The following is a 13,834-nucleotide window of genomic DNA, read 5'->3' as shown; positions in this document are numbered from 1 at the left end:
GGGGGTACATACACATGTATAAAAGAGGTAGTCTCCTATATGGTATTACTAGAAAGACTCTCCTAATCTAGTCACTAGTGCCTGACTCCCACAATTACAGGTAGAATCCTTTGGCCAATGTGATAATTTTAATTCCCTTTGTACAGGTAAAAGTTTGAGCTGCAGCCATTGTTAACATTATTGTTTGAACTACCTTATATGGTCTTTTGACAGAAACTAGGTTTCTGGAAAGAAGGAAAACTGCAAGAAGCACTGAAGACTTTCCTCCTGATTTGCCTCAGGCCAATTTGTGAACCAGTTCTCCAGCAGACAGTATACCCAGCCCCTCTTCCTCAGGAGAACAGCAGATAACTTTCCATTTTTATTTCACACAAACCTTTACCATCAAATGATATATCCGGCAAATCTGTCTTATTCAAATAATGAAGAAAATTGGTGTAATAAGGTACCATAGAATAGTCGGAACAGCTTACATTAAAAAGTTCACTAATATGGGCCTCCTTCATGGCGCAAGGGGTTAAGTACTGCACTATGAAGCAATCCATAGCCTCTGCAGCACGAGTTCGATCCCTAGCCAGCCAGGGAGCTACCCACATGGCGCAGCAGACCTCTCCTGACTCGCCCAAAGCTCCCCTCAGCAGTATATTTCAGTCAATCTGCCTGTTCTGTTCCCTACTCTCTCTTTGGTGAATCCTCTCACCCCCCCACACCTCTGGCCTGTACCCCAGCTCTTGTATGCATAAACAAATCTTTTTAAAAAAAGTGCACTAATATACCACACTGCACATCTATACAAAGAATACAGTCCTTGGTCCCAACACCAAGTAACAGTAGACATATCAGTCAAGTTTGAGCCTGATGAGGACAAATAAGCCACCGAGAATCAGTTATCTCTGCCTGTTCTGCTTGCTCTCTTGGTTTCCATCAGTTCCCTGGCCTGACAGACTATTTCTTGCTTCCCACTTCCACCATCCTGCCCAGTCACTTTATGTCATTTATTAAACAGCGCTATAATCACCTCCCATTCTCCCCATCCCAGATCACTATGCACATACCCACAAACCCATTACACAATGGTTTTTAATCATGTTTTATTCCTTTGTTCATAGGTGTCTTTATGACTATTGGAGTAAGCCCAGCCTCCTCTGAAGCATTCTAAGCATGTATGGTCCCTCAGAATATGTCTCTACTAAACTTAATAATATATGTCATTCAGGGCCTCCCCGGTGGCGCAGCGGTTGAGCGCTGGGTTGCGAAACTGCGCACGGCCTCTGCGGCGCTGGTTCGATCCCCGGCTGCTCCCCGGCCACCGGAGGAGGGTCCCACATGGCGCGCAGACCTCTCCTGCCGCCCGCTGCTCCCCTCAGCAGTGTACTTCGGTCCTTCTGCCTGCTCTGCTCCCCGCTCTGGCTCTGGTGAATTCTCTCACCCTCCCGCGCTTCTGACTGTACCCAGTGCATGTATAAACAAAACAAACAAACCAGCAAACAAATAAATAAAGCATGCCTCTATTAAAAAAAAAAAATAAAGTTAAAAAAAAAATCTGCTTTAAAAAAAAAAAATAATAATATATGTCATTCATCATTCCTTAGTTCCAAGGGAAAAGACCCTTATATCTTTCAAATTTAATGAACTATTTTTGCTCAGTCTATCTCTCGTGCCAAGACAAGGAGACCATGGAAAGAGGAGTCAAAAGGTAACAATCATATGCACCCTGCACAAATATAAGTGGGCATCCTGTGCCTGAACCTCTCTGTAAAATATTTTCTAGTTCAAAGAGTTGTGAGAATAAGATAAGAGAGAAACATTGCACTTTACCTGGGTTAGGTTTGTCCTTTCTATATAAAAAAATTAAGAGAATAAAATAAGATAGCACACTTAAATCATAAAGTCTGGTCTCTGGCATGAACTTAATCCCTTCCTTCCTTTTGTTTACTGACTTTATGAGATCATATGAGTACTGAAGGAAGTTCAAAAGAATCATGTAGGAGTTGTTGCTCCTAAATAAGGCACTTTAAATCCCTATCATTTGGGGTAAAAAGGAAGAATGCTGGAAACAAGCAAGATGTATCCAAAGCCCTCTGCTCAAAAACATTTCCTTCCAGATGTTGTCAGTTCACCTGGAATATATTTAAGAGTAATGATGCCTAGATCTAAACCCAGATTCTCATAAACTGGTCTGAAAGAAATCTTGAGAATTTTTTTAAGCTTTCCAGGAGATACTACTGTGCAGCCAAGTAGGAGGAACCATCGTCTCTATATATGTCATGCCCTGTAATCAATTGCTATGTTAACATTTCTCCTTAAAGATGTTTATCTCTTCCTCCACCCAATTCAAGGCCATAATTCATAACTTAGCACCATTTCATTTTAATTAAATAATGTTTCCCTGTTTACAGATACAAAATTTTGAAGGGTGGGCAAGGCAGCAGCAAACAAGGAAAAGAAAGAAATAAGTAAGTTCTCTCCCTTTTCAGGGTAATTATGAATGTTCCTCCTCAAAGGGAACCCCAAGATTTCATTTATGTCCCTACTTCAAAATCCTCACATTCCTACTTCTGATGAATTGAAACACAAACAGACTGGACATTCTTGACTAAAAAAGAAAAAGAATGACCTCCCTCTACCATCCATTCATCTTAATCAACTAATCAAGTAAACCAGAAACACTACCTTATACTTCATAGCCAGGTATAGAGGGATGTCAGGTCTTAGCACTGAAGTAGAAAGATATTAGAGATGAGGCTCACAAAGTTGGTTTGACTTCCAAGATGATCATCTACTAATCTTTCTGAGAATCAATTTCCTCCTCTTTCACAGGGGACTATGAAGAGGATTAAATTACAATAAAATATTGTAAGTAAAAACTGCTTATACATATCAGGCATTCAATGAATGCTACTGAACTGAAAACTCTCTAAGCAAGGGAAGAGTTAATTCATATCCCAACTCTAGTGGGTCACTCCTACAAACAGCTAACCTCCTCACACTATAAAAACTGTTGCTAAGTGGTAGTTCCTGCTGACATTATTTTAAAATTATGTTTTAGTAACAAGCCCCAGTAGCACTCCTCAAAGTCAAAATACTGTCAGTTTCTTCAGATTTTTCTCACTGGACTCATTCCAAATCCTGCTATGATATTTACTTTTTAATCTAAACTCTGTTCTCAGTTTCTTTCAAATTGTGCAGTCAGAGACAATTTTCCTTTTCCATACTGCTATTGCTAATTAAAACTTACACAGCTGGAAAATCTGGTAGACTTGTTAGGCCATCTTGACAATTAATGCTCCCATTCTGAACTCTAAATACATTAGTGTGTGTGACTAAGATTCATGCACACCTAAAGATCTTCCATAATAACATATGTCAGAAATTACGAAAGCTAATTTTTTCCGTTTCTCTTCTCATATTTTAACCAAGAGTGTTCCTATGTAGTACAAACAGGTGCTGAATCTGAGACACTTAGATCTCCTGAAATCAAATGAAAACATATTAATAAGTCAATAATCAAAAAGCATCAATTTAGCACTTAACCTGTTTTAGTATTGGATTTGTGTGTAAGGTGCATAGGGAGATAATCATTCAATAACTGAGATAGATTTTTTTTCCACATTTGGAATCATAAAATTTGGGTGTTCTAAAATTAGTCTTTTAAACATAAACATTCTATATATTTCACCCTTGTTTATTAATCAAGGGTACCAAATACTCCTACACAATTGAGGCATAGCAAATAGGAAAATCTTTTCCACTTATGGCTAAACACCACACTGAAACCACACTCCCAAGATGCTTGAAAGCTATTATCTAAAAGACCTCATAAGAAAGACAATTTAACTAATAAAGAGATTCCAGTCACAAATCTGGGATTTAGGGAAATTTTTAAAAATTAATATCCTCATGTCTACCAATAGGGAAATTAGTTTCATCATCCAGTTTCCTGGGACTTTGAATGTTTTGGAGGTTGCCAATTTAAGGGATAGTAAATTCTAATCCCATACAAGTACAAAATTCAGTGATGTTGCAAAAATTAGCACCAAATTACATTTACTTGCATAACATATTCCAAAATTAAAGTCTATACTAGATATTGAAGAAAGTTGAAAGTGGTCTAAAGTAGTAACTATCAAACTGCTCTGACCTTGACTCACAGAGACATAAATCTTACATCAGACAAAATACATGTAATATATATATGTAAGTAAAGCCAAGTTTTATAAAATAGTACTTATCCTTGCTAAGTGTATTCTATTTAATTATTTTAGCTCTTTAATTAAATTTATTTCCCAGTCCACTAATAAATTGAGACCCACTTCAAGAAAAATAGTGGTGTAAAGGGAAAAAAATCTATTCTTCCACCAAAAACAAGATATTTGACCTTCACTATTAAATTGGTGCTTATTTAAGATTTGGAAATCAAAAATCATTCCAACACGGTATAAACTGAATGTTTCACCATAACAAGTGGTCTTACTAACATTAATCTCAAAATCCTCCAAGTCATAAACTGCTGATGAAACACTCTTTCCCTCTACACCTGATGAATGAGGGGAGGGGAGAACTCCAGGTGGGGAGTCAGTTGAGACAGGCACTCTGAGCCACCCCAACAGCCCTTTCCTCTCACTGGATCCCACTCTGCCTGGATGTCTGTTGAAGGTGAGTCTCCAGGGCTGGGACACACTACCACTCCACTATCTTCCCTCCCTCCTGCACCAAGGCAGACTCCTTGCCCCACCATGAGAGTGGATCCTCTCCTAAGAGCTCCATCATTCCAGGACTTTCATCATCTCAAGTCCATTAGACACTTTTGATATACAACTTCAGCTGTGGAGAGGATTCAAGTCTTTTTCAGAACAAGTCCTCCAGACCCTATGTGACTCACTACACATCTGGATTAATTCCAGATGCCAGGCATACCTTAGTCTGGGTACAGCCTATCAGAACACTTTATAAACAGAATCTCTGTCGAATGATCTAACTTTGAGAATCAGGCCCAAATCAGAGACACAGGCACAAACTTCCTCTGGAGATAGTTGAGAGAAGAATTTATCTATAGTAGATTATTTGGGGAATTGATTCCAACTAAGTCACTTCAAAATTTCTGTTTGTCACCCATGCTAGCTAGTCTAAGACTTGCTTCTTTACTGCTACCATGTTTTGAGGAATACAAATAATATTCTCTCTAAGAAGACTGTTAATCATGGAGCAGAGTTACCTAATTTGCCTATTTAGCACCCAAATCCATTCACCCAGGCCAAAGGTCTTTAAGGTCCTTTGTCTGGTTTTCCTTCACAGCATGGTCTCTGAATCTAAAAGAGGGGGAAGAAAAGAGGGGGTTTCTAAAAATGGTTCAACTAGCTTCTCATACTTATTAATAAAGAATATGTGGAAGCTATAAAGCAAAATACTGAGTTACATTTTCAGCTTAAAAATAATGGGAAAAAAATTACACAGTATACTATATTGCTTTGTTTTATATTTTAATCTTAAGGTTAGATGTTTTTATTCACTCTTTAGAACAATCACTGCCTTCGGAAACTTTTCTTTAAAGATTTATTGATTTATTTATACAAGCACTGGGTACAGTCAGAAGTGCGGGAGGGTGAGAGAATTCATCAGAGCCAGAGCAGGGAGCAGAGCAGGCAGAAGGACCGAGGTACACTGCTGAGGGGAGCAGCGGGCAGCAGGAGAGGTCTGCACGCCATGCGGGACCCTCCTCTGGTGGCCGGGGAGCAGCTGGGGATCAAACCGGTGCTGCAGAGGCTGAGGGCAGCTTCGCAACCCAGCGCTCAACCGCTGCGCCACCGGGGAGGCCCCCAGAAACTTTTTAACAGTGGTCTGTGATTGATCCTGCGGATACAATAAAACTTCCCCTAAAAACTTGGAAATAGGGCCTCCCTGATGGCGCAAGGGGTTAGGACACAACCTATGAAGCTATCCACAGCCACTGCAGCACAATCCCTGGTCAAGGAGCTATCCACATGGCACAGTAGACCTCTCCTGCCTCTCCTGCTGCTCCCCTCCGCAGTGTATTTCAGTCAGTCTGCCTGTTCTATTCCCCACTCTGTCTCTGGTGACTCCTCTCACCCCACACATTTCTGGCCTGTAGCCCAGTTCTTGTATGCATAAATAATTAAATCTTTAAAAAAAAAAACTTGGAAATAATATTGATAAGAGTGGTCTCTTTAAATAAATAAATTTTAAGATTAACACAATGACCAGAAGATAATCAGAATCACCTTTAAAGACAAAGTGACTCCCAATCTGGAAGATCTAAGAGTGTGCTTATTGGCCAAAATCATTACCAAAGAAGGAGTTAAACAGAAAGGGGAATAGGGGAAGGACAGGCACAGCCACTACAGAAAGAATAGACTCTCCTGGGCAGACTCCCCAGGAACAATCTCCAAGATCTGAACTCTTCACAGACTCTCTAGAATAATTGTCACGCATGCACTTGGGCCTTGATTCATTTAATGCCTTTGTCCTAATTTAATCCTTACCCTCACCTTCCAGTGCAAATCTTTCTATGGGGGAGAGAGGCTGCTGAGCACACAGTCTTGGATTCATCTATCCCACCACAGATATGAACTGAGCCCCTTCCAAGTGACCAGCCCTTGGCCTAAACAGGGATACAGTGAAGAATTAGACATATGATGCCTTGTGCTAATACAAACAAGTAAATGAATAAACAAGTAAATAAGGCAACTGCAGTTCAGAACCATTAGAAAATAAGTTGAATAAAAGAGTAGGTAATGACAGGTGGAAGAGAATGGTTTCAAAAATAGGGTTCAGGAACAGTTTCTCTGAGAAAGTGACGTTTAATACAAAACCAGAGACTAAGCCTATCTTTAGCGTTTTTCAAAAACATTTCTCAACTCGTTTTTTTTTTTTCCAAATTATGCAGCAACACAATGGTAGAGAGACTGTGATGACAAGAATTAGAGCAAGCACTGTGAAAGGGAACATGAGCATGTAAATGTGTTAGGAAATTAGGAAAGGACAGTTCCTTTTTTGCTTCCCTTCATCAAACATAGCACGAGTTTCATCTCAATCCCAACCTCTTCCTAGGTCCCTTAAGGTTTATGCCTCCAGATGTTAGAACTTGACTGGCACCTCTGGCTGATTTCTTTATTAGGATCTGCCAGGCAAAAATGGAGGAAGAGAGGTTTTAGGCAGAGTGAATAGGAAAAGCTGTGAATGTGTCACTTCCAATGTGACTGGAGGTTTATAAACAAAGGGGAAGTAACAGAAGATCTGGCCAGAGAAGCAGGCAGGAACAGAACCACAGAAGAGATTTCAGTTTTCTTTTAATTTCAAAAGGAAGCAAGGGAGTGACACAACCTGATTTACATGTTTAATAGATACCACTGACTTAACTGCAGGGTGGTAAAGGAGACTTTCAAGGTACCCCAGGCATGCAGTGATGTGGCTTGACTAGGGTGGCAGTTGGGGAGAAGTGAATGACTTTAAGGCATATCTTGGGATGTGCTAATAGACATATATGTAGAATGGGGTGTCAAACTTTGACTTGGCAAAGAGTGGTGCCTTTTACTTGAAATTAGACAGTGTAAGAGAGAATTAAGACCTTCTCAAAGGCCACATCCAATATGAGATGCCTCTAGACACACAAGAGGAGATGTCAGTTAGGGAGTAGTACACGTGGGAAAACATTGGGGTGAATATATAAATTTAGAAATTATCTGCTGAAAGTTAACATCACTAATAATGGGAGAAAGCAGCCTCACAGAACTGTTGATAAGATGTAATGAGAAGTATACACATCATGTGTGATATTGTGGCCAAAGGTATACTACCTGAGTCTAATCGTGTGGGAATATCAGACAATCTCAAGGTAATGGGCATTCTACAAAATGGCCTGAAATCTTAGAGAAATAATTCAGGTTATGAAGTCAAGAAAGGACTGAGGAGTTGTTCCAGAAAGCTAATTAAAAGACACGACCACAAGCAGTCCTGCTTGGCCCTGGGCTGGGTTCTTTTGCCATTGAAAGACTTCATTGGAACAGGGAGTGAAGCTTGGATTGGGTCTCTGAGTAAAGGTACTATTGTCACAAAATTCATTTTTTGTAAATTTGAAAATGTTTCAAAATTATAAGGAAAAGGGGGAAAAGTAGAAATTATCTGCACCCGGATGATCCTTAAAACCATGGGCATCCCCATCTCTATGACAGTTATTTTTCATTGTAAGTAAATAAATTGAGTAATTCACCAAAGTAGTGGGAGCCATGCTGGGATGCCCACAGCAGATGGCTGGCCTTGCCCAGACAGGCCTGCCCTCTGTTTCACCATATGCCTCAAATGAGAGCTGCTCCTTCAAGGTTGCTTTGTTATACTGCCACATATAAAGCACTGTACCCAAATGCCCATTTTTATTTGTGTTCATCAGTGCAGAAATTAAAAAATGACACATATTTAATTTATCTAAAGCCTCAAAGTGCTTATTTTGTTTAATATATAAATTTCCTAAATAAAAGAGAAACTTAACTAAGTAGATTAAAAGACCAAAACCAAATCTTTGTGTAGAAGAAGCCACACTGTTTACTGTGGGTTCAGTGTTAAAGAGCTCTATGATAACAGAATATTTGACATTACACAGAATTGATTGGTTAAGTCATGATGAAATAAGCATTAAAAAAAAAAGATCATGAGAGGGCCTCCCTGGTGGTGCAAGGGGTTAAGCACCACACTATGAAGCAATCCACAGCCTGCACAGCATGAGTTTTATCTCCAGCTGGCCAGGGAGAAACCCACATGGTGAGGTAGGCCTCTCCTGTCTCACCCACTGTCCCCCTCAGCAGTGTATTTCAGTCAATCTGCCTGTTCTGTTCCCCACTCTGTCTCTGGTAGATCTTCTCACTCCCCCAACCACATACACACATCTCTGGCCTGTGCCCCAGCTCTTGTATGCATAAATAAATCTTTTTTTTTTTTAAATCATGATAGAAAACAGAATTAAATTACCATAAAACAATTATAATTTATCCCTTTACTAGTCATTTTTTAGCTCCTATGTGATTACTGTGTTTGCTTCCTACTCTCCTTTTAATACAAAACCAATACTTCTTTCTCAGCAGGGAAAACAGACCACACCATGGGAGGCAGCAAGATGGAGGCAAGTACAAGACATCTTTTGATTCAGGTTTTAGGCAATTCCAAAGAGAAAAAGACAAATCACCCTAGAGGTGATTTCTCTAAGACAGGCATAACCATGGTCAATTTTACAAAAATTATACATCCCTATTTGGAATTAAAAATTTTAATTTCATTTAAGCGTATTGCTGATGTAATTAAATTAAGTCAATTGACATACTAATGTTTTTAGGAACATTTAGCATCATTTTTAGTGGAGTCTTCTAAAGATATTTCCATTCTCCTTTATCAGTTACCATCTTCTCTATGTAAATCTAAAAGATTTTGGAGAACAACCACTAACTTTCCTTACAAATCCAACCCTGTATCTACTTCAAGGGGCATCTGTAAGTGCATAGAGGGAATACAGGAGGGGTGAAGTAGACCCCTCGACTTCCATTTCACTGCAGCTTGGAGTTCAACTTGCTCCTCTGATTAAAGGAATGGTGTTTTCTGGGACTAAGACATTATTCCCTGCTGCCTCAGTAGGAGACTGCCTCTGCATTCCACTGAAGCTGGTCTAGCCTTCTCTGTTAACTTTTTGTGTTTTCTCCTTCCCAAGAACCTATAGAAAGAAGACCAACAAGACCTGCTCAACCTGGGCGATCAGCCAGCTTGACATTCTGGCTCTTTTGTTTTCTCTCTCTCTCCAACAACCTCCCTCCCTCTCTTGGACACACTCTCTCATGTAACAGCTGGATCCAGGATCTGTTGAGCCAGTCTGAGAAGGCTGAGTCATTTCTGTTCTAGGGCTTGGGGCCTGTAACTGCCCTTCTTTTTTTCTCATTGGTTTATCTCTTATAAGCCATTTAAGTGTTAAGATGAAGAATCTCTTTGGTAATTGCTTTCAAATCATTTAGGAAAACCGGCTTAGGTAAAGGAATTCTCCTTAGGATGTTACTAACTGATTAGAGATTTACACTGGGGTTTAGGACAAACACCTTAATCATCAGTTATATATTGCCCTGCTTTATGGGTCATTGACTTGAGCATGTGTTTCTCTCAGGAACCTGGAAGAGAGGGGTAGCTATGCAGGACAGGATTAATAGTATTTGGGGTTCCTAATTTTAAAATTTTATTAATAGCACTCTTTACCAGCAATTTCATTTCATTATTATAAATAGTTAGGCTTTTTAAGGGCTCTAGAAGTCAGATAATTATTAGATATCTGAGCTTTAGATGAGTTATTATAAAGGCACCTTTGTTTTTTGTGATTAAGTGTACTTGGATAGAGAAATTCATTCTAAAAGGCCAATACTGCCCTTCCCCACCATGCCAGAATCCATAATTTGCCACATAGGCAGCATCAACTTCAACAGAAGATAATAATCACATACACATACTGAAAATTCAGAGCTCAATTTTATTTTACACCTATGAGAGTCTTTATTAAACCATTGTAATACTTTTATTCTTTATAACTGATTTCTATGACATTGCACAAAAATGCCTTTCCCTTTCTTTACCTCTCTACCTTAAAGTCAGTTTCATTCTAGATAACCAACACATGAAGTGAAGTCAGGAAGAATTAACTCTATGTTTATCTATGAGAATGATGCTTTTTTAAACCTGTTATTCTGTTTTCTTCCTAGGCAATTGCTCACTGAGAATTATAGAAAGCAGCCTGTAGATGCCAATTCCTTTTACAGACCTCTGACTGGAATGGACCTGAGACCAGAGAATTTCCTTACCTTTAGTTGAACTAAATGCACATCCACATGCTTGCTTTCCGAGTCTTGCTGGACTGAATGGGTTAGGTCCCGGACTCTCTCTGAGGTCATGCGGAGCCAGGTCTCAATTTCAGGTAAGTGAAGGACAATCTTCCAGTCAGCCCCTGTATGCAACGGGGGTGGCTTTTCATACTGCTGGTCAGAATCCATATCTTTCATTGCCTCTTCTCCCTCTCCCTGCTCCACAGTGGGTGTCAAGTTGATGGCCATGGGTGAAGCATCAGTAGCCATGGGATCTAGGTCTTGCGACCTCAGAGGGGAAAGTGTCACGCTCATGGTTAACATGGAGAAGTCTAAATCTTACTTCTTTCCAAAACAGCTGAAAGCAAGAGGAAAGAAAAAAGCAAGAGTCAGACAAGATTGCCAAATAAAGAAATGATACTTCACAGAAGAAACAGGATTTCTAAATTAAGCCAGATTTCTAAATTAAGAAACTATAGCTCATAGCAAAACAGAAAGAGGTGTTTTGAGTTTCTACATAGTAGCCCCACAACCCAGATATAGTAGAAACACAAAATCATAGTCTATTGCTTACCTCAATATCCTTTCTCTCCCCATTCCTAAGGAATAAAATCCTTAATTTTCAGGATTTTATATATATTCCTGACAAAAATATTTAAAAACCACATTCCCTAATTTCAGTACAGCTAGGTATGGCCATGAGGCTAAGTTTATAACTGATTTCTATGACACTGCACAAAAATGCCTTTCCCTTTCCTTACCTCTCTACCTTAAGGTCAGTTTTATTCTAGATAACCAACACATGAAGTGAAGTCAGGAAAGAATTAACTCTATGTTTATCTATGAGAATGATGCTTTTAAACCTGTTATTCTGAATGTTAGTGGGACTGCTCTGTATAAAGTCTGTGAAAGCAGCTTAAAGAAAGCTGACTCGATTAGGAGAGGCCCTCTCTTTGTCCTTCTGCTAGCCCCACTCCCTTGTTTCTGTCAATAATGTAGACTTCAAGGTCAAAGCTCCAGCTGCCCTCTGAGAGATGCTTTTGAGTATGCTGGGCAGAGAAGGATAGAGTGTGGGTCCCATGTGGTAACAAGGAATCACTGCACCCTGGTCTTGTGCTCTGGACTTCTTTTACTGGGAGAAAAGCAAACTTTCATGTGGTTTAACCACTATCATTCTGTACTTTCCTATTATAAAGGCATCCAAACATCATTTTGACTATTACAACCAATATATGCAACATATGAAGGCCTCCCTGGTGGCGCAAGGAATTAAGTCCCAGCACTATGAAGCTATTGGCAGCCACTGCAGCATGAGTTCGACCCCTCAGCCAGGGAGCCAACCCACATGGTGCAGAAGCCCTCTCCTGTCTCGCTGGCTGCTCCCCTCAGCAGTGTATTTCAGTAGATGCGCCTGTTCTGCTCCCCATTCTGTCTATGGTAAATTCTCTCACCTCTGCCCCCATACCTCTGCCCTACATCCCAGCTCTTGTATGCATAAATAAATCTTTAATACACACACACACACACATGCAACACCGGAGATAGCTAGAGAGAAGAAAGGTAGACCTCTTCAAAATGTTCAAAATAGGTATTACCAAAACATGTTACTTTGGTATGTGGATTAGTTAATGCTGAAGTCAACTGATGCCCTGCAGGCTCAGGAGAAACTTTTGCCATTCCCTCAACTGTCTCAAAAAAAAAAAAAAAAAAGGTTAGGGGTATTAGCTAGAATTAGGACTTTTCCCCCAGAAATACAGAATATCTATATGGCAAGAGAAACATGTAATTACAGAGCATCTTTGCCACATGAGTCACCATCTCCTCATCATGTGAATTCTCCTCCTCCTGCCTTGAAGTTCCACCCCCACATCACATTTCTTAGCTAAGGATAAATATCCTCATTTTGTCTCACTACAGAATTTCCATCCATGAAGAGTCTCCCAAAGTATGTAATTAAATTTATTCTTTTGGGCTTCCCCTGGTGGCGCAGGAGGTTGAGCACAGCGCTGTGAAGCTGTCTGCAGCCTCTGCAGCGCCAGTTCGATTCCGGCCTGCCGGCAAGGGTCCCACATGGCACAGCAGACCTCTCCTGTCACACCAGCTGCTCCCCTCAGCAGTGTATTTCAGTCAGTCTGCCTGTTCTGTTGCCCGCTCTGTCTCTGGTGAATCCTCTCACCCTCCCGCGAATCTGGCCTGTACCCCGATTCTTATATAAATAAATAAAAATCTTTTTAAAAAATAAATAAATAAATTCATTCTTTTCTCCTACTAATCTGTCTGATGTTAATCTGATCGCTTGAAGAACTCAGAGTGGTAGGGGGAAATTTCCTCTCTGCCAGTACAAAGGGAAGATGTTCCAATCAACAAAAACATTGTTTTGAACTCAGGAGATGTTGTTCATTTCTATGAGTTTTTAGATAGAGATCACATGATAATTCCAAACATTTACTTACCTAAAAAGTCTAACTCATAGAGTATATAAAGTCTAATTAACTCTAAGCAATATTACATTAATATCGGTTATATTGAAATTTTTAGAGGCTTCTGGAATTTCAAAAGTAATAAATTAATCTTAAGCACATAACATTAAAATGTTAATTAAATAGTTAAAAATAAGTGAACGCTATAATCAAAGTTGTTTTTAAGAAAAATTGAATCATTTACTAATAATCTAACTATCCTTTTTCTGGAACCAGTTTAATAAATCACAACCTTTACTATCTTGTATTTTAAACATTTTAAATAGATATTATTTTTATTTTCAAGAGCAGATTCTTTAACTCAAAGCAATGTTTTGGTTTTTGGTGGGTTTTTTTTCTTTTTTTTTGACAGATTGTAGTTTACAGCTTTCTTTCCCCAAAGATGAAAGATGACTAACTAAAAGGTATGAAATTATCTATATTTCTTCAGATTCTTAATATCCATTTAGTAACAAAAGCAAAACTATTTTACATACAAAAATAAAGGGGAAAAATCAAAGTCAAGAGAGTTCCCAA

General features: G+C 39.4%; 1 protein-coding gene across 1 annotated transcript in view; it reads right to left on the bottom strand.

The window, feature by feature from the left end:
• The window catches only part of AKAP6 (A-kinase anchoring protein 6), a gene marked incomplete at its 3' end in the record, with an annotated part of 338,178 nt that extends 326,986 nt beyond the window's left edge, over positions 1-11,192 (bottom strand). The window contains exon 1 of the mRNA XM_084241293.1: positions 10,839-11,192. Within this exon, the coding sequence (XP_084097419.1) occupies positions 10,839-11,162 (324 nt within the window). The 5' untranslated portion in view covers positions 11,163-11,192. The remainder of the gene's footprint in view (positions 1-10,838) is intronic.
• Between the last annotated feature and the right edge of the window lie 2,642 nt (positions 11,193-13,834).

The sequence above is a fragment of the Talpa europaea genome (genome assembly GCF_964194135.1).
Source record: "Talpa europaea genome assembly, chromosome: 8".
Lineage (NCBI taxonomy): Eukaryota > Metazoa > Chordata > Mammalia > Eulipotyphla > Talpidae > Talpa > Talpa europaea.
Note: the sequence above shows the minus strand (reverse complement) of the source record. Positions and strands in the feature narration are given on the sequence as shown.